Here is a 20,917-nt window from a genome sequence, read left to right on the forward strand (position 1 = left end):
AGATAAATGCAGTTCATTATTAGTTCATGTTAACTAATGTAGTTAACTAATGTTAACTAATGAACCTTATTGTAAAGTGTTATCTTAAAATCTGTCTAATAAAGTAGTTCTTAATGAGGGGGCTGGGTCCCACTAGAGGGCCTCAGCAAACTTTTGAGGGAGGATGACTTAAAATTATTCAAATGAATATATTATTATTAATAAAAATGATATTAATAATATTATTAATAAATACAAAATAATATTTAACTTTAAAAAAAATTCTAAAAATACATAGATCATGTAATCATTTTTTTTTTTTTTTACTTTTGAGACACACTGATACTATACTAATACTATAAAATCACAGCCATCACCAGATATCTTTACTGCAAGCATTGTAGTTTCTGGAAGCAACTCATACTGCATTGCACCAAAGCCCTGCATGCCTGAGAACAAGAATGTGCACGAGTATTTGTGGTGTGTGATGTTCCCTGACCTACAAAAATATATCCCTATATCAAAAGCAAATGCATGTAAATCTATGAGCTGAGCTTTATCCCAGAGACAGTGTTGGCCGTAGTGTTAGATGTCTTCATTAAAACTTGCAAAATACAAACACATAATGCATCCACTGAACAGGATTCTTCTCAACTGAGTCATTCTGCAGTGCATGAATTAAACAAGTGTATGTGAGGAAAAAGAGAGAGACAACTCACTTTGGAGAATCGGTGTGAAGATGAGGAAAACTGACGCAGTTCCACATTGAAATCTTCATCATTGGTATCGTCCTCCTCTTCAGTTTCTAAGTGATGGTACCTATCAGATCGTGCTGTGATTGAAAGAAAATGTGTCACATTGCGCTATGATGTCAAGGTGCTCTCATGTCAGTTATTTTAAAGTGAAAATCACTGAAAAATGGACATTATGTCATCCAGCTTGAAAAATACAATACACAGAACAACTTCTGAAGGAGAAGAAACAGCATTTTTACCTAAATCTATATTAATTTCATAACATGTAAACAATTTGACAATGAAGTGTCCAAAGCACTAAGCTAGAGCAAATTATTGAAATCTCTCCAAACAAATGACCAAGAATCATATCATCAACCAACTGTGCTTTACTAATATGTGAGTAATCTATCAGGCTGGGAACATCTGATCCTCCCTTAAGACATAAAAAAACGGACATGGATACTGGCTCTCAGCCCTGCTCTGCCTTTATGGACCATGAAGGACAATGACTTCACTCCTGCTGTCACTCACTGTCAAAGTAGCTAGTGTCATCTTCAGACTCCAGCTGGGGGATGAACTCTGCCTTCTGCCTCAGCAGGCTGTTCCAGTCCAGACTGTGAAAGAACTGGTGGTGTTTGACCTCATACGCCCCACCTGCTTAAAGATACACAATCCAATCAAATTTCATAAAAACCCAACAGCCTTATGTCCTAAACAGGCATGTTGCAATGAAGCAACCGCCAATACATTTAATTACTATATCTACTTTGGTTATTAAAAAAAAAAAAAAAAAAAAAAAAAAATATATATATATATATATATATATATATATATATATATATATATATATATATATATATATATATATATATATATATATATATATATATATATATATATATATATATATATATATATATATATATATATATATATATATATATATATATATATATATCTATATATATCTCTCTATATATATCTCTCTATATATATATATCTCTATATATATATATCTCTATATATATATATCTCTATATATATATATCTCTATATATATATATCTCTATATATATATATCTCTATATATATATATATATATATATATATATCTATATATATATATATCTATATATATATATATCTATATATCTATATATCTATCTATCTATATATCTATATATCTATATATCTATATATCTATATATCTATATATCTATATATCTATATATATCTATATATCTATATATCTATATATCTATATATATATATATATATATATATATATATATATATATATATATATATATATATAAAAAGATTTACATAGCAATGGATTCACTTCCAGTGATGCCAGAAACATACTGCTGGAATCTTTTTGTATCACCAGAATTTTTTTTTGAAAAATTGTTAAAAAAGAAATGTACTTGAATGCCATTTAAAATGAAAATTAAGGTGAAAATCTAAAAATGTGAATGTACTGTCTGACTACCAAATGGGGGAAAAAGTGCTGAACTTTGCCTTTGATATGGGTGGGTGCACATAAGTAATATCAAAAAGAGATTATAGAGTTGCAATTTCCTGTGAGTGAACTATAAGTGAGAATGGATGTCAGTTTTAATGGCTACATGGAAAGTGAGGATAAAGGATTTTTAATTTTTTTTAACATGAAATATTCATTTATTTTGTATGTATGCATTTATGTTTTTACATTGCATTTTAACCACGCAACCATGCATTACTAAAATACCTAAAATAGCCGTACTTGCCAAAAGCCAGTTTTACTCACTTTTGGTGCTTGGCAAGTATTATTGCATGTATTTTGGACCCTTACCAGTGCCGAGGCGCTCCAGAGGGTTCTGTCTGAGCAGTAGGGTGATCAGTTCCTGAGCATCAGCTGGAGGAGCTTCTTCTCCCTCCGGCCAGTTTATTTCATCTAAGACAAGAAGCAAACAGTTTCATCCTCATTAACTAAATCCAAAACAAAACCAAAAATCATTACTTTTCATTCAACTCCTCTCTGTTTTTTTATTTTATTTTATTTTATTTTATTTTTTTACTGTAACACAGCACCTTTCAGTCATGTACAGCACCAGACTAATGAATACAGAGAATATATTTACATATGAATCAACTTTTAAAACACATACAAATGCCTACTACACATAAACAGGCATACATTAAACATCATAATATCCACTTTCACAAGCATCAATTCTAGGAACGTGTATTCACCGTATTCATTAGTTATCTCGGATTTTTCACTAATCAAAGACCAGGCCCTTGACACAATCTTAACTCAAACAAGTGTAAAAAAAAAAAAATCTAAACTTAAAAGCCAGGGGGGCTGAAATAAATGAAGAGCTGTACTTTGCTCATTTTGCAACTTTCTCTACAGCAACATGATGTCCCTCACTTTTGATTCACATTATGGAGCATGAATATGCATCCAAGCCCAGGGCAATAGCAGCTAGCTGTGCTCATTAATTAAGCCTCACACCCATGATAACCCCATAACAGAAAACTAACACTAATGGTATCAGAAACACAGTATGTGGGTTGTTTCAAGTTATGTGGCTTAAATGGATAACAAAAGAATCCACATAAATATTTTGGCATTTTACATATTTAGGTCAAATTTAAGGACAGAGCAAATATACTGGATTGAAATAAATCTTATAGTTGCAAATGACTCAAACTGAAATGTTTTTTTTAAATACAGATAAGATCTTCATAAATCAGACAGACAATATATACACCTATACACTACCAGTCAAAAGTTGGATGGAATTAAGATTTGCGGTAACACTTTACTTTGATGGTCCACTTTAGACATTCTACTGACTATGAGTAACTGTGCAACTACAAGTCAACTAAATCTCATTAGAGTATTAGTAGACTGTAGTAGACTGTAGCTTAGGGTTAGGTGTTAGGGTTCGGGCAAGTAAAATAAGGTGCAAAGGCAGTCTACTAAAACTCTAATGAGAGTTAGTTGACATGTAGTTGCAAAGTTAATTATAGTTAGTAGAATGTCTAAAGTAAACTAATCAAAATTAAGTGTAAACTAATTTTTTAATGTTTTTGAAAAAAAAAAAAAAAAGGCTGTTTCACCAAGGCTGCATTTATTTGATAAATTATAGTAAAATTATTAATTAGTGTTGTCAAAAGTACCAACTACGATACCATGTCGGTACTGAAATTTTAAAAATGAGACTCTTTTGACCACTGTTTAGCGGATTCGTAAACTGATTGGCCTTTGTGTTCACGCGCTTATCAGATTTGTCTGTGATTGGATACAATGATCAACGCACGGGAGCATTTGAAAGCACACGGAAGTGTTTGAATTTGAAAGCGTTTTGAAAACGGGAACGGGAGCGTTTGAAAGAAGACATCTATCATAGACGCCTGTTTTCAAACCCTCACGTGTGTATCGGTGAAGAGTGTCATTGATGTCTATTTACAACAAGTTTTTGAAGTGTTGATCATTGTAGCCAATCACAGACATATCTGATGAGTACTTGAACACAAATGCCAATCAGAGGTGTCACATTTTTAAAATTTCAGTACCACTTGGTATCGCGGTCGGTACTTTTGACAACACTATTATTAATATTCTGAAATATTATTATCATTTAAAATAACTATTTTCTAGTTTAATATATTTTAAAATGTAATTCATTCCTGTGATGGCAAAGCTGATTTTTCAGCAGCAATTACTTCAGTCTTCAGTGTCACATGATCCTTTAGAAATCATTCTAATATGCTGATTAGATCTTACATTGCCTGGTATGGTGAGTTTTGATTTCTGCTGTGACATTCAGATGGTAGGGTCAGAATTTGGTGTAAACAACATGAAAGCATGGATCCATCCTGACTTGTATCAACGGTTCAGGCTGCTGGTGGTGTAAAGGTGTGATGAATATTTTCTTGGCACAATCTGGGCCCCTTAGTAACAACTGAGCATTGTTTAAACATCACAGCTGTAGTGTCTGGACCAATCAAACACACAAGTATTCATTATATTTAATGAATTATCCAGAACTCACTCTATCAAAGTTCTGTGAACCCATCCCCCTAAAACTGCAACTAGCGTAACACACAGGCAGAACTAGGTGTCCTGTTACAGGACACAGGAAAACTGATAAGAACTTTTTACTATCAGAAAGGATTTTGCAGAGACTAGTGACTCTGACTCCGTTCTTTCTGAGAAGGACAAATAAACCCTCTAAATCCTATATATTCTATATAAAACCACTTGAGATATGCATAAACATGTATCCAATTATCCAATCTCATGACTTTCCTTTTATAGGCTTTATTCTATGTATTAATTCTCTCTTTTGAACTATTTTGGTATTAAATGTTCCAGAGTTGCAAATTTATAGTTAACTGAAATCACATGGGGAGCATGTGTGGTATCTACGGACTCCAACTTTCATTTCCTATTTGGTAATTTATGTTACTAACTCTGTGACACATTAGTATTATAAGAATCTAGAAGGTTCTTCTCTCATTTATCCAATCCAGTGTCTTATGCTGATATCCTGCCAAAGGACAAAGACTTATAAAGTTCCATCCAAGGGGACAACTCCTTATTGGCTCAGACACCTCAAGAGGGTGTGACATCTTCACCCTTTAAAATTACTGATCACAAGATCACAGTCTGTCTTTCCTTCTCTTTTACTGAAAAGCACTTATGTCAAGATGATGCTGTAGGCCTACTAGAAGCTTCTAAGGAACCCCAAGTTTGTGCCAGGCTTCGGCCTAGACCTTCCATTCACCAAAGATCCATTGAATCCAACTGGTTCTCTTTAATCAAGACAATATCAGCAAAGATTCAACGGAAGCTTCCACAAATTGCATCAGGACATTTTTAATTCAAATGGGCGAGACATGCAAGTATCAAATTAAGTCTCATTTGATACATTGAGTATCCTTACCCCTTTTAAAGAAGGGCGTGTGTTAGAACTAAACTGATGGTTTGCTCAAGGCTGTTGATCTGCTGAATTTCAAACAATGCGGTAATTTCTTGCTTTCTGTACTCTGCTTTAGCTCTCTTTCCTTTGGTAAACATTGTATGTGTTTCAATGTTAGAGAAGTTAAGTGTTTAGTCTAGTTAATAAAGTCTTGTTCATGTCACACAAAGTTATCCGCGTTTCACGCTCATATACTGGAGTCCCTATTCATGCAGATCCTGACTACATGCTCTGAGTAGTACTGTACAAAAAGATTGTTATTTCCCATAACCTGGAAATTAACATTTCTTAGAATTAATAAACAATTAACACTGTGTGTTATTGGACAACAGGTTAATTGATTGTAATATTAATTTTATTACATTAAGTTAATTTTATTAACTGATCCAAATTTTTTTAATTATAACTAGTTATGATTAATTATTCATATTTATTTTGAGCTAATTTGCTACACCGCTTATCTGAGTATTGTTGCTGACCATGTCCATCCCTTTATGAACACAGAGTACCAATTTTAAGATGGCTACTTCCAGCAGAATAGCGCACCATGTCACAAAGCTCAAATCTTCTCAAACTGGTTTCTTGAACATGACATTGAGTTCACTAGATTCAAACGGCCTCCACAGTGACCAGATCTTAATCCAATAATTATAATGGGGTGAACATTTTGGCAGAGTCATGAGGAAATACATTTTGATATTTCAAAGGGTACACATATTTGTCATTTTACTTGGCTTGACTATACTGTACATAACTCTGGTAAAACAAGTGGCTGTGTTCTATAATTGCTGTCTGTAGGACAGAGCAACTCACTTGTTAGATTTATTTTGTATCATGGTACACTTCATTTATGTTTAATACTTAAATTAATTCAACATTTTGTTAGATACCTCACAATTTGCTTCTTTTTTTATGTAAAATAGAATCACATTGTGATTTCATTTGCATAAGGCCACAATGAACAAATCCAGAGATATTCAGGTTTGCAGAATAACAGGTGGAGGATAAGAACAGGACACTGTCATGCCTGCGGGTACTTTCGCTGATCCTATGAGATACTGATATGCATTAATGAGAAGCAGATTTGAGATTACGCAACACAATCTGCACCTGCTAAAGCTCTTGCTGCATGAAGCATGAATGTATTACATTACAGGAATTCAGAATGTGACTGACCACTGATGACCTGGCCGAACAGCTCTTCTGGAGTGTCTCCAAAGAACGGAACACAGCCCACTAGAAACTCATACAGGATGATGCCCATTGCCCACCAATCCACAGGCTTCCCATAGCCTTGCCTCAGGATCACTTCTGGAGCAATGTATTCAGGAGTCCCACACACCTGGAGAGAAAGGTTTGCTGATGTTACAACCTTAAAGACCAACATAGCTGGTGATCAGTAGATTTGGATGCTGGTGTCTAGCTTAACCAAACCAGAATGAAAAAGCCTAGGCCAGCATGGAAATTCATGTTTCTCTAAAGACCAGTGGCGGCTTGCATGAACTGCTTAGACTAAAGGCCCCGATATACTTAAAACGAAATCGAAGAACGAACTGATGTGATGTCATTTCGAACAAAATCAGGCCAAAACGAAGTTCGTTTTGTGTTCTTTTTGGAAGCTCGAAATGGCTTGCTAAAGCGAACTTTCAGGAAAAGTTCGCTTCAGCTGCAAAACACCTTCATGCCACCATTGGTCCGTGACAATAACGTAATAGGAGGTGTGCGCTGAGGCTCTGCCTTCATTTGTGTGAAGTCTTCTCTGACTCATTTGATCTGTTGAGTTCGTTGAGGTAAGATCTCCGCGGATAGCCGCTTTATAGCACAAAATGAAGTTGTTCTTCTGGTGAAATGAGGCACTGACACTGTTTGTGTTTGATACTGTAAAGCTCCTTGCTTTTAAGCAATCTATTGAAAAAACATCTATTTTATACGCTATATAAATAAACATGACTGAGTACTAATTTGCAGAGCTCGTGCTAACATACCATGTTATGATCAGATGCTTTTCTTATGCTTTCTATTAAAAAAAGTGCTTGCTGTTTTCTCATTTTTTGTTGTGTTCATTTTGTTACTGAGAAGAAAGTGCACGGTACATATTTACATATTCATCTAACCATCGCTCTCAGCAGAGAGGGAGGTGTCAGATGTTTGATTACAGTATATCGCTGGTCACGCATTTCGAACTTCGTTTTACCTCTAAACGAAGAATTAAATAGAACTTTGTTTCAAGTATATCAGGGCCTTAAAGGATTAGTCCACTTTTAAATAAACTTTTCCTGATAATTTACTCACCCCCATGTCATCCAAGATGTCCATGTCTTTCTTTTTTCAGTCAAAAAGAAATGAAAGTTTTTGATGAAAGCATTCCAGGATTTTTTTCCCATATAGTGGACTTCAATGGGCACCAAACAGTTGAAGGTCAAAATTAGTTTCACTGCAGCTTCAAATTGTTCTACACGATCCCAGATGAGAAATAAGGGTCTTATCTAGAGAAACCATCACTCATTTTCTTAAAAAAAATAAAAGTGGACTAATCCTTTAATCTTACAAGTAAGTCATCTATTTTTTTTTTCTTTAAGATTGGCAAACATGTTGCAAATTGTTTTTTTCCTTTTACATTCAAGAAATATAGTTGAGAATGTCTGTTTCATAAATAGATTTTAAATTATTTACACAAAAATGTAAACTTTCCTAATTTAAATGTGAAAAGTAAGACCGATTACACCTTAGCTAACTGCTAGTTAGCTAGACTAGTTCTTAAGGCACAGTCTTAACATTGCAGCTGGTCCCAGATCTTTAAATCAGATATCAGTCATAGATGTTATGACAATGGATATGCAATTTCAAACGAAATATCAAGTTCTCAGGACTTTCATAAAGAATTGGATCTGTACCTGTTTATCAGAGAACTCTCTAGCATCCTTCTCGATGTGACCCTCATAGAGGTTAGTGGTCATGTTCATCAGACCAACTTTTGATAGGCCAAAGTCTGTCAGCTTGATGTGTCCCATTGAAGTGACCAACAAACTGTTGTAATGTAATAACACAGGGCAGACAATAAAAAAAATAATTAGTTATGTATTAGCATTATCAGAGCTGGGAAAAAAATCTGTTCAAATCAGCTTAGGATGCCAAGGATTTGGTAGCGGATTTGTTGTCAGTCCAAAGTGGTCACCACACTCTAACTAGCTTAAAGATGGTTTTCCAGGTTGAAACCAGGTCCACAGGCTGCTTATACCAGCTAACAGGATTTGACCAAATAGAAAGCATGCTGAATCAGATTCTGGTTTTAGATGGATTTTTCAGCAGGGAATGGTGCATGTTTCATTTTTGAGCAGCTTACTTGTCTGGTTTGAGATCTCGATGGACGATTCCATAGTTGTGGAGATACTCCAGGGCTAACACAGTCTCAGCAAAGTACAATTTGGCCATGTCCACAGGGAGAGGACCCATGTTCTTAAGCAATGTAGCACAATCCCCTCCTGTTAGGATGGGAAAGGTACAAATGAATGCTGCATACAACTCTGGCTTTTTGGCTCCTTCAAACTGTGCATATTAAAAGACATTTTAGATCAATGTGAGTTACACAGAGTGCATGTTGCATAAATAGATTACATTTTTTGCTCTTTTGAAAGTCTAATTTATTTGTTGATTCATCAGAAAGCACTTTGTACAATGCACTTTTTTTTCTTTTTTTAATAACTTTTGATTCTGCTTATATAAAAATAATCCTACTATTGAATTAACCATAATGCTGGAGTTACTTTTATTTATTTACTGTCCAGTACATGGTCGACAGCATGTGTAAATATTTGAACAAATGAGATTATAAAAATGTCAGGCTGGTCTAAAACGTAGCTGGTGGTTACCAAATGTTAAATATAGTTTCATTACTATTACCAGGTTATTTTATTTATTGGCCCCTGGTCACCCTGCATTCCGGTCAACATCTTATGCCCATAAAACATAACTTTGTAAAAGAGTTTTTAAACTTTTATTAGGAGTAACAGAATAAAGAAACTATTTTCAAAAGTATCATTCTCCAGAACTGCAAATGATGTACATGTTACAGCTTACCTTCAACATACTCCATAACCATGCATAGATGTCTGCGAGTCTCAAATGAGCAGTACATGCTGACCACAAAAGGGTTCTCAGCAAAAGTCAGGATGTCTCTCTCCACAAAGGCCTGCTGGATCTGGTTCCTCAGCATCAGGTTCTGCTTGTTGATCTTCTTCATGGCAAAGCGTTGTTTTGTCTCTTTGTGTCTCACTAAATACACCGCACTGTGAAGCAGATTTTTTTTTCTTTGATTAAATTAACAAATGTATGATAATTTAACATAATAATAGTAACAAGTATAACAGAGAAAACAAATTTAAAGGACTATGCTTTAAAAGGGATTATTAGGAATTAGCTTACTGTGCTGTATATATAATGTACTTCAAACCATTTGTTAAAAATAGAATGTGAAACAATATAAACTACACAATGCTAAACATTTTACCTAATAATTCGCTTCAATAAAGTCACTTACCCATAAGCCCCATTACTGATCAGTTTGATCATCTCAAAGTCGAGCTCACATGGTTTGCGCCGGGACCGTAGTGCTGCGCTCAAACTGTGGGACTAGATATATGTGTTATGTAGACTTCTTTTAATAGCAAATTAATAGAAATTCTCATACTGTAATAATATTTGTATATTTCTCCCTTACATTCAATTTAATTCAATAAAATGAGGTCACACTTTATTTTACAGTGTCCTTGTTACACATTACATGTAGTCATTTTTAATGCAAACCAAAACTAAACCCTAATCCGTACATGTAGTTAGTTAATATTACTCAGAAGTACTTAAATGTTTAACTGTAACAAGGACACCTTAAGTGTAACTGAAAATGAAACATTTTCTTGTTTAATAACTAAACATTTTCTCTTAAATCATAGTTGGTCATCTTTTTAATTCCATACATTTCTGAACAACAGTTGTGATAACAGAAGTTTACTAGTTTGCTGTCTTGGGTAGTAATGTGTTTATTTAAAACTACTTACACTGACAGACTCATCCGTCTCAGGAGTTTCTGCAATCCCACTGTCGTAGCTAGTTAACTGGGCAATTTCTGCAAGACAATGACAATTAATTACATGCTAGATAACAACAGATAATGTAAAGACATAACATATTACAAAAAGGTACTTTAGGGGTCAATATATTGTTCCTTTTCCCAAATCACTGAACATAATGTTTTGACCACAGTTGAGCTCTGATTCAAGGAAGCTTTTTTCACTATATATGTGTGAGACAGTCTTCTGTGCAGTAATGTTTTTCCATTATTGCAGGAACAACATTAGTGCATAATTTAGAGGGAACATTGCAGACCCAGAATGACTACAAAAAAAGTCAAAACAAAAGTCACTTTTTCCAAAAGAGTAACTTTGTAGAGCTGACTGCTGTGGTTTCTAAATGAGTTAAATGGTGTGGAAATCAACAGCAAAATCTACACACATCATGAAACATTTATGCTGAAAAACTGCCACTCCAAACAAATCCCAATGAAGCAGTTCTCAGGAGGCTCCAAAAGTAACTGATGAACAGCAGGAGGTAATGAACTGGAGGGTTGTTCAGCTGTCTCTAAAGAGAAGTAAGCCTATCAGAAAGCCCTCACAACAGCTGCCTATCTCTATTTCCAATCATCACACCAACTGATTTGTATGTTCTCCGAGGATTAGAAAGCCTTGGAGGGCTTTGTAACCAACACTGCTTTGGCAGAGATGGCAAGACAGAGGCATCAAGGTCTACGGGCATATTCTGTTCTAATTACCGATAATGATAGTCTTGAGTAAACATTCAGAGCTTCGTAACAGAATGTTGTGTCTGAACAAGGCTTTAAGCTAAAATTACAAGAAATAAAGCCCAAAAGAAAGAATATACATCATATTTTCTGCAAGTAAGTTAGGCTCCTGACCATATAAAATGCACTGATGCACCGCTTAAGATCTTAAGCTGTAAATTTAAAGCCTAAAGGCCTGTACACACCAGTAAGTAGTCGAGGAAGACCCTGCAAACTATCCCTGCATCTCAAACAGCCTATTTTTACTGTTTGTTTTTTTCCTTTTACATTCAAGAAATATAGTTGAGAATGTCTGTTTCATAAATAGGTTTATTTGCACTACTGTTCACGTGCACTACTGTCATTGTGACTTATTTGCACTACCGTTTCTGAATACCACATATATATATATATATGCCATTTTATATCTGCATTTTTATCTTCTTTAACTTTTTATTAATATCATAAATATGTTTATTTGCACTACCATTAAGCACAAGCGCCACATACTGTCAGGGAGTGAATTTGCATGTCCACTTTGCACATTGTCAGTGAAAATCGCTTTGGTATGAACACAAAAAATGTCTCGAAAAACGCTGGCGATAAACATGGTGTGTACAGGCCTTAATGTGACCTGGTGTGAATTTCAGGGGCAAATAAATTTGAAATTAATGAGATTAATGACAATAAACTGGTGTACAACACATCAACTCTTTTTAATAATTGAGCCTCAGTGAAAAAAAAAACACCACCATAGTAGTAGAAAATGTGTGCAGAATTTTGTTTGTCCAAATGTAAGTGCACACTACACTATAAAAAGCAGAATGCCGATCTCAGTCCTTGAGAATTTACAAGTGGACCTGAAAATGATTTCCTACAACATGCTTCTATTAAATAATTTGAAGGGGTAAATATTTATGCAAAAAATCATACTGTATTTAATAACTAATGAATTTTGACCAATTTGACAATTTTGTCATAAAGAATATTTTCTGTTGATCGGTGACAAATTAAATCCTCTGTGGTTCAATGTAGTAAAACAATAAAACACAAAATCTCTCAAAAGAATGACTTGATTTATGACCCTGAACTCTGAAAACATATTTAAAGTTTGGATGCAAACTGAGGAAAATTCAACAACTAGTTCTTCCTTGGAAACATTCAGCCTGATAGCCTACGAATAAAACTTTATTTCTTGCATGATGGACTGTTTAAAAAAAAAAAAAAAAAAAAAAAAAAAAGTCTGACGGCTAGACTACTGAAACCCATGGATTATGGTCCTCTTACCCTCAAGTGGGTCCCTTGTCAGACCAAGCTGGCTGATTATGTATCGTGGGATGTCGGTCTTGATGCCTTGGCCCTCTTTGGCATGACCCTCGGCTGCCTCCAGGAGATGATAGAACTCTTCAGGGTCAAACTCCTACAAGCCAGAAAGTATTTATCTTTAACACAAGACTTTGACCAGACTGTACTAATAGATTCTCACGTCTTGCATAATGTAAAACATTTGGTCATATAGATGTAAGTTTTAACAGATGTTTGGTAAATATCTGAAAATTGACTGAAGCAACAGTATTCTAAAGCACACCACAGCAGAAGTCACAAGGCTGATTGAGCAAGACCATCTCATTGTTGAGGAAATCTTGTAGACAACCTACCAGACATTCAAGGAGACGCGCAGGCCTGGCAATTACGATGAGAATCTTCTTTACCAGCTCCTTGATGAAGGTCACCTCTGCACTCTCTGATCTCTCAGTTGACTACATTACAATAACAGAACACATTACAAGTGGCCATCAATATGCATGCATCAATGAATGCATTGATCAAAAACACATTCTGCATAGAATAATAAACGGGGGACAACGTATTTTAAATATAGAAAGTTAGTTTTAGCTCAGAAGAATGAAGAAAATGTCTCTGAAGGCATAATTTACCTCCTGAAAGAGCCTTTCAAGTTTATCTGTGAGCTCACAGAAATATCGTGAGGTAATGAGACCAAGACGGGACTTTTCCAGGCAGTCTCTGGCCAGCTCAATGATCTGGTGGTGGGCGAAGCTGAGGACGCCATCAGCCAGAGGCAAGACGTTCTCAGGGGAGTTGCTTTGAATGATCTCCTTGATGCGCTCCTCCATCTGAGCTGTGGCCTAAAGGGTGGAGAATACAAGCCAACAATGAATTCCCCTTTAAAGATACAATCATTTGAGACTGAAGAAGACTGGAGAAAGTAGTTTACACTTACCTTGGGAAATCTTTCTTTGTACACATGATTCATCATGATAATCTCATGGTCACAGCATGATGGGGATCTTCCAGGACTATCAGTTCAATTTAAGAAAAACAAAAAAAGGTAATATTAATATTGTGAGAAAGACATGGGATGTGTCTCAGTTTGCATACTTGGTATGTGAATTAAGATGCAGAAGAAGACATATCTCAGATAAGTGTAAAAGACATCTAAGCTTCCTGTACCTGAGACTGCGGGAGCGTGGCCGCATAGGTGTGGCTCTTCTGTGGTCATCTCCAGTGATGCTCTCTGTGTAGAAATGCTTGGACAGGAAATGGAGCTCATCTGGTGTGGGCTGGAAAGGCAGCTGATGGAGCTTCTCCTGTGATGAACAGGACGACTGGAAATGAAACGAAAATACATTGAAAAAGAAAAGAAAAGAAGAGAAATGAAATGAAATGAAATGAAAACAAAATAAGAAAGAAAAGATGCCCACTGATGTGTTACATTACACATCATTAGGTGGATAATGCAGGTGATGGATAAAAACTAAAACACAGCAATGGATTTTTACTATTTTATCGTTCCTTCATGATAATGTAATCCAACAAGGATGAAAACAATGAAACAATTAATATTTTTTTTAACTGACAAAATATTGCGGTGGATTATGAAAAAAATGGCTAATTTTGGACATTATGTACTGTATTAACCCGTTAGCGCATCCCCCATTTTGGCAGGTGGGCCATAAATAACATACCCAAAATAAAAAGGTTGCTGCTCATAAGTCATTCTGAAGAGACACATAACCTTCATTTCAAATCTAAGGATGTTATCTCTAAAACTATGAATTTTATGAATAATTTTCTAACACCATGTCATGTGAGTTGTTAGAGAAGGCTGATAAGATGCTAATCAAATAATTTATTGCCCTGTAAACACCCATTTGCAGTCTATTATCTAATGTCTGGTGAGGAGAACTGACCAATTCAGGTTTTTATTGTTCTCACTCAACAAACCTTTCACACCTCTGACCAAATCTTCATTATTATTTTATCATTATTCTTTTGTTTGAATTCAGCCATTATTAGCCTTTGTTCTGGCATTACATGGCTTTCCCATCAATACCACTTTGATCCCACTTTACATTAATCCACCAATAGGTCTTTCTAGAAAAAAAAAAAAGAAAAAAAAAAGAGAAAAAGAAAGAAACAAACTTGCTATTGCTAGCCTCTCCGAAATTGCCTACCCTACCTTTAAACATCAAATATACAGTACCGGTCAAAAGTTTGCGGTTGGTAAGAGCTTTTTTTTTTTTTCAAACGTTTATTATGATGCTTTTATTTGATTCATATTGAGAAATTTTATTACAATTTAAAATTAAACAATTTAAAATTTGTATTTCATTATATTTTTAAAATGTTATTTTAAGCATCATTACTCCAGTCTTCAGTGTCACACTATCCTTCAGAAATCATTCTAATATGCTGATTCGGTGCTCGAGATACATTTCTTCTTATTATTGTCAATGCTGAAAACAGTTGTGCTGCTCAACATTTTTGTGGAAATGGTGATACTTTCAAGATTCTTTGATGAATAGAAAGTTTAAAAGAACAACATGTATTTAAAATATATTTTCTTGTAAATGTAAATGGGAAATTTTCTGTAAACTGAACATTGCTTGTCTGGTGTGCCAGAATCAAACCATTTGCCATTTCCTGTAAGGATGGGCAGCTGCAGCAACTGTGTCACTAAACAACAACAACAACCAGAGAGCGAGTGAGTAGATGGGCAGTCTGGCACAGATTCAGGGACATATTTACCAGCAAACAAATCTGGCTCTGCTTAGAGGCACATGAATCAGACTGGGAGACAGTCATGGCAGCATCTGTTGCCTGTGGCAGACAGTCTCAGCCAAGTATCAGTTCAGTTGTGCATATAGGTGCAAGGACATAGGCATAAACTAAATGCTTCAAAGTGAGCAATGAAGCAAACATACAAAGTAAATGTTGGTGGCATTCAGTAGCTATGTTTCCATGATCCACCTATTTTAAATGCCATTTTGGGATAATGCATATACAAAATAAATAAATGAATAAATAAAATTGCTTAATGCCACCAAATCTTTTGGCTGTTGGTTGCATGTTGGTCTAAAGTATCTAACAGCTTCACATGGTGGAACTCAACCTATATATGCTGCCATTGAGCCAAATAATGAGAAAGAACCAAATTGCATATCACAGCTATGCAGATGACACCCAGATTTACCTAGCCCTATCACCCAACGACTACAGCCCCATTGACTCCCTGTGTCAATGCATTGAAGAAATTAAAAATTGGATGTGCCTAAACGTCCTTCAGTTAAACAAAGACAAAACTGAAGTCATTGTGTTTAGAAAAAAAAATGAAGTTCTCAAAGTGAACATGTACCTTCACTCTATGGGTCAAACAACTAAAAATCAAGTCAGGAATCTTGGTGTTATTTTGGAGTCAGACCTGAGTTTCAGTAGCCATGTAAAGACAATAACTAAATCAGCATTTTATCATCTCAAAAATATTGCAAGAATTAGATGCTTTGTTCTCTAAGTCAAGACTTAGTCAAGATGCTTTGTTCTCTAAGTCAAGTTTCTCTAAGTCAAGACTTAGAGAAACTTGTTCATGCTTTCATCACCAGCCGGGTGGATTATTGTAATGGGCTCCTCACTGGTCTTCCCAAAAAGACCATAAGACAGCTGCAGCTCGTACAGAACGCTGCTGCCAGGATTCTGAGCAGAACCCGAAAACATGAACGCATCAAACCAGTCCTCAGGTCCTTGCACTGGCTTCCAGTTGCATTTAGAATTGATTTTAAAGTACTGTTGCTTGTTTATAAATCACTCAATGACCTAGGACCTCAATACATTGCAGATATGCTCATAGAATATAAACCTAACAGATCACTCAGATCAGCAGGATCAACTCACTTAAAAATACCAAGGGCTCACTCAAAGCAGGGAGAGTCTGCTTTTAGCTGTTACGCCAGCCGCAGCTGGAACCAGCTTCCAGAAGAGATCAGGTGTGCTCCAACAGTAGCCACATTCAAATCCAGACTCAAAACACATCTTTTTACCTATGCATTTGCTGATTGAGCACTGTGCTATGTCCGAACTGTTTGCACTTAATCTTATACGTATTATCTTTTTATTCTTTAAATTCTTTTCCTGTTTTTATTTCATTTTTAATGTATTTTTATATCTTTTATGTATCATCATGATTCTGACTTTTAATGCATTTTAAATCCAAATAACAAAATTATCTGTTTTTACTGTTATTTCTATTCCTTATGTTCTATTTTTATTCTTCTTCTTTATGTAAAGCACTTTGAATTACCATTGTGTATGAAATGTGCTATACAAATAAAATTGCCTTGCTTACACAAATTGTACCAAAGGTGGCCATTACTACTCAAATCTCTTCAAAAAGCCACTGAATACGAATGACTTAAGAGTCACTTTGTTGCTTTAAATTTCTTCCAGTGAATGCACAAATACCTCTACAGTCTGAAAAACATACAGTACTTACAGAAACGGTGGAGCTGGGCGTGTTTGTTCCATAGCCGGAGGAGGGAAGGGATGCCAAGGACCAGCGTCGCCCGTCAGTTCTACAAACACAGACAATCCTTCAGTCCATATACCCTCAAATAATTACAAGTACTGTATAGAAGCATCATCAGTAAATGGCATATACTAGATTGCATTGCATTGGCTCCAAGACATGAGAGGCGAGTGTTACTCTAGATAAAAGGAAAATGCTGAGTGAGTCATTTATTTTCAAAGTAGATCAGATGAAAGACAGTGGCAGTGTAATCCATGAGCTAGGGCTGCTATCATTTCAAGCAGTACTCTGTGTGCAATTTCCGAAGGGCCTGGCTGATTGAATGGTCTGATGGTAATCACAGGAAGACAAATGCCACAAACACTGGGAGGAGATATATATGGGCAGAGTAAATACAGAAAAATCCCAAAAATGGTTGTGCAGGCACTTGATGTCAATATCCACAGTGAATAGTTCCAATGAACATGGGAAAGTTTGTGATGCATTATGGTTGATTACTGGGACAAATGAACAACAAGGATAATAGAGTCAATCTCATGAATCTCATATCCAGGTCACATTTCGCCCCAAAATCAGAAGAAAGAATATATAATCATTATATATGAATGTCTAATGTCACATTGGAAAAAGCATTTTTATAGTCCTAAAAAAGCTTCAATTGTCTTGAAAGAAAATGCAAAATCTGACCTGAACATGTTTATGACGGGTATCATGAGATTTGCTCAATAAGCTTCATTTGAATTACCTGTCTGCTCTTAGTCCATGACTAGAGGATTATAAATAGCAAAAAAATAAATAAATAATAGTAATAAGAATTTTGAAAAGACCCATTTTTCACCCCATCCTGTCTGATCGAACTGAGTTTGACTTGACAGGTTTAAATCTGAACTTCCGAACCATGGTTTAATCTAAAACTGTAGAAAGCCTGTCAGCTCCTGTGGTTGTCAAAAGCAGAAACCAAAAGCTTTCATCAGCCACATGCTCTTCATATCATAGATCATTGTTTACTTGAACACTGTACTGATATCCTGATATTCATGACAGAACTGGACCACCTATTCTAATAATACAGCCATTTATCTCTCAGATTATGTATTTTGAGTGCTGGCTAGATACAGTACATTCATCTTTCCACACTTTCATTTTCTGGTAATCACACCAACACAATATCCTAAGGTGTTGTGGGTGTTTGCTTGTCCTCCCAAATAAAAAGAGCCCAGTCCAAGTCTCTATGATACTCTCGTCCCTAGATATGACACTGTTTTTTTGCTTATTCTCAATGTAAAATTTTTGGTGGCTTAGAAATATAGAAAACTGAGGTGTGCTATAGGTATAGATATTATTCATATCTGTGTCCATGTCATTACCTGCGTGTGAAGGAGAAATGAGCTGAAGCACTGGGGGAGAAGTTTCTAGGGCTGTCTTGTGGACTGGTGCCTAAAAAAAATAAAAATAAAGTAAATAAATCACACTTTTTACTGAGCCAGCAATACTCTCTGCTCAGCATTAAATATTTTAACAATATTATTAACATCATCATCTTCTGCAGTTCCAATATATGGGCGGTCCAGCTCTACCATCTTTCTTCTTGAAGAGATATGGACAGTTTTAACTGTATTTTTATGATTCCTTATTGACAAACAAAAATACTAAACAACATGAGGGTGAGTTAAACCTAGAGACATGCCAGAAACGCCCCACACCATTGTCACCATATGTGCACTCTTATTAGCTGAACCCCACTGTTTCTGGGGATTGCTATTGGCAATATGGCCACATTTGAGGATCTGGGAGATCCCAAATCATGGCCATTAGAGCCAGTGTCCCACTTCCACCTACAGAAAAACAGCCTTTTGCCCTGCAACAATTGCAGAATTAACCTGATTGAATAAGGGAAAGAGTTAATAGTTAATTAACAGACATGTCTATGGCCCCACCAGTGTTGATAGAGAGGCCCCTGAGCTTTGCTGATGGTGGCTGCTCATTAGTGGTGACTCATTTACTGATATTCACACACAACTGATAAACAGAGACAACTGATTTGAAAATAATGCAAATAAAGGAACTAATAATTATGTGGAATTTGCATGTTATCAACTGATATGAAGTTTTAAACAGCTGATGCTAATATCTAATGGCTGATATAGTGCCATCAATACAATATAAAATACAATACATAATACATACAGTATATTTTTTTAATACAATACATTTTTATATGTATATAAAATGTATATAATGCGTTTAATGAATTAATATCGACATTAAAGCTTTTTTTATATACAAAATTTATTTCTACTTTCTATGCATTTTCAATAATAGGAAAATAATAAGAAATGTTTATTGAGCACCAAATCAACATATTAGAATGATTTCTGGAGGATCATGTGACACTAAAGACTGGAGTAATAGCTGCTGAAAATGTAAGCGTTGCAATCAGATGAATAAATTACATTTTAAAATACATTCAAAGGGAAAATAGTTATTTTATAGTTATAGTTTATTGTAATAATATTTTACAATATTACTGTTTTTACTGTATTTTGATAAAATAAATGCAGCCTTGAAGAAACCTCTTTCAAAAACATTCAAAAAAAAATCTTACAGACCCCCAAATTTTGAAAAGGAGTGAAAATCAATTTATAAATCTACTACACTTTATCCCCACATAATTCATAACTCAAGTCTATAAATGCTAAATGGCATCTGAGAGCACATGCTGTTATGAGCCAGCTGACTGCCTCTAGATTTCATGACTATAAAACTAAAGTGACGTTTAATCAGATTAATACACTGTAATTAAATCAACAGTAATGCTGAATGTTCTTTAAAAGTTTCCAGTAGAGAACAGGGCAGCGTGTGCGTAGTCGGCAGAATGAGAGAGACAAAGATCTAGTGTAGAGCTCATGAAGATCACTGCTCAAACACACTATTATGTTTTGTGGTCCTGGCCGACCTACGACAGATTGCTCTCTGTAACACTGGTATGTATTACACTGTGCCCTAATGAAGTGTGAAGTAAGAAATTTAAAGAAAGCAGCCAATCCAAAAGTTTGTTTAATATAAAGCTGTATACATTATATTAATGGGGTTTTGGATCGATGAGATTTCACAATGGGCAGGACTATGCTGCGAAAATACAATCCAAGTATCACTTGGACAGACATCAAAACCATCAGTATGTGCACATACACAAACAGACAAATACACTGAATCAGTTACCTGTGTGTGATGACAGAGGTGAGTGAGGTCGAGGAAGGGCTGATGACTGTCCACTCCCTATTAAACTTTTTCTGTTGCTTGTTCTGCAGCTAGAAAAACAAACCAAATGAATGCATTTTGTGAACAGACCACTGCAATATTACCACGGTGTTACAGAAAAATGACAACAGCATTAAGACAGGTGAGTCACAAAACAACTATTTGAGAGGCATTAATACTATATTTGTGCATCTGTCATTACATAAAGCATCACTGAAGCAAATGTAAATCCTGACAGATGTATCATTATAGATAAATGAATTTATATTAGAACTGCATAGGTAAATAGCAAATAACATTTCCTCTAACA

General features: G+C 35.2%; 1 protein-coding gene across 10 annotated transcripts in view; it reads right to left on the reverse strand.

Moving 5' to 3' along the window:
* Nucleotides 1–20,917, reverse strand: part of mast4 (microtubule associated serine/threonine kinase family member 4) — a 142,159-nt gene that overhangs the window by 11,559 nt on the left and 109,683 nt on the right. For 7 of the 10 annotated variants that reach the window (XM_067407844.1, XM_067407854.1, XM_067407852.1 and 4 more), the window contains 17 exons: nucleotides 20,569–20,657; nucleotides 18,714–18,783; nucleotides 17,314–17,392; nucleotides 13,998–14,152; nucleotides 13,768–13,843; nucleotides 13,463–13,672; nucleotides 13,184–13,285; nucleotides 12,813–12,945; nucleotides 10,747–10,814; nucleotides 10,230–10,321; nucleotides 9,770–9,978; nucleotides 9,036–9,174; nucleotides 8,587–8,719; nucleotides 6,869–7,034; nucleotides 2,551–2,652; nucleotides 1,248–1,373; nucleotides 699–811 (listed from right to left, as the gene is read on the reverse strand). In XM_067407844.1, coding sequence (XP_067263945.1) covers nucleotides 699–811; nucleotides 1,248–1,373; nucleotides 2,551–2,652; nucleotides 6,869–7,034; nucleotides 8,587–8,719; nucleotides 9,036–9,174; nucleotides 9,770–9,978; nucleotides 10,230–10,321; nucleotides 10,747–10,814; nucleotides 12,813–12,945; nucleotides 13,184–13,285; nucleotides 13,463–13,672; nucleotides 13,768–13,843; nucleotides 13,998–14,152; nucleotides 17,314–17,392; nucleotides 18,714–18,783; nucleotides 20,569–20,657 — 2,062 coding nt within the window. The remainder of the gene's footprint in view (nucleotides 1–698; nucleotides 812–1,247; nucleotides 1,374–2,550; nucleotides 2,653–6,868; nucleotides 7,035–8,586; nucleotides 8,720–9,035; nucleotides 9,175–9,769; nucleotides 9,979–10,229; nucleotides 10,322–10,746; nucleotides 10,815–12,812; nucleotides 12,946–13,183; nucleotides 13,286–13,462; nucleotides 13,673–13,767; nucleotides 13,844–13,997; nucleotides 14,153–17,313; nucleotides 17,393–18,713; nucleotides 18,784–20,568; nucleotides 20,658–20,917) is intronic. The other 3 variants (XM_067407845.1, XM_067407848.1, XM_067407846.1) reach the window with 2 other exon arrangements.

The sequence above is a fragment of the Chanodichthys erythropterus genome, chromosome 13, assembly GCF_024489055.1.
Source record: "Chanodichthys erythropterus isolate Z2021 chromosome 13, ASM2448905v1, whole genome shotgun sequence".
NCBI classification, from domain to species: Eukaryota; Metazoa; Chordata; class Actinopteri; order Cypriniformes; family Xenocyprididae; genus Chanodichthys; species Chanodichthys erythropterus.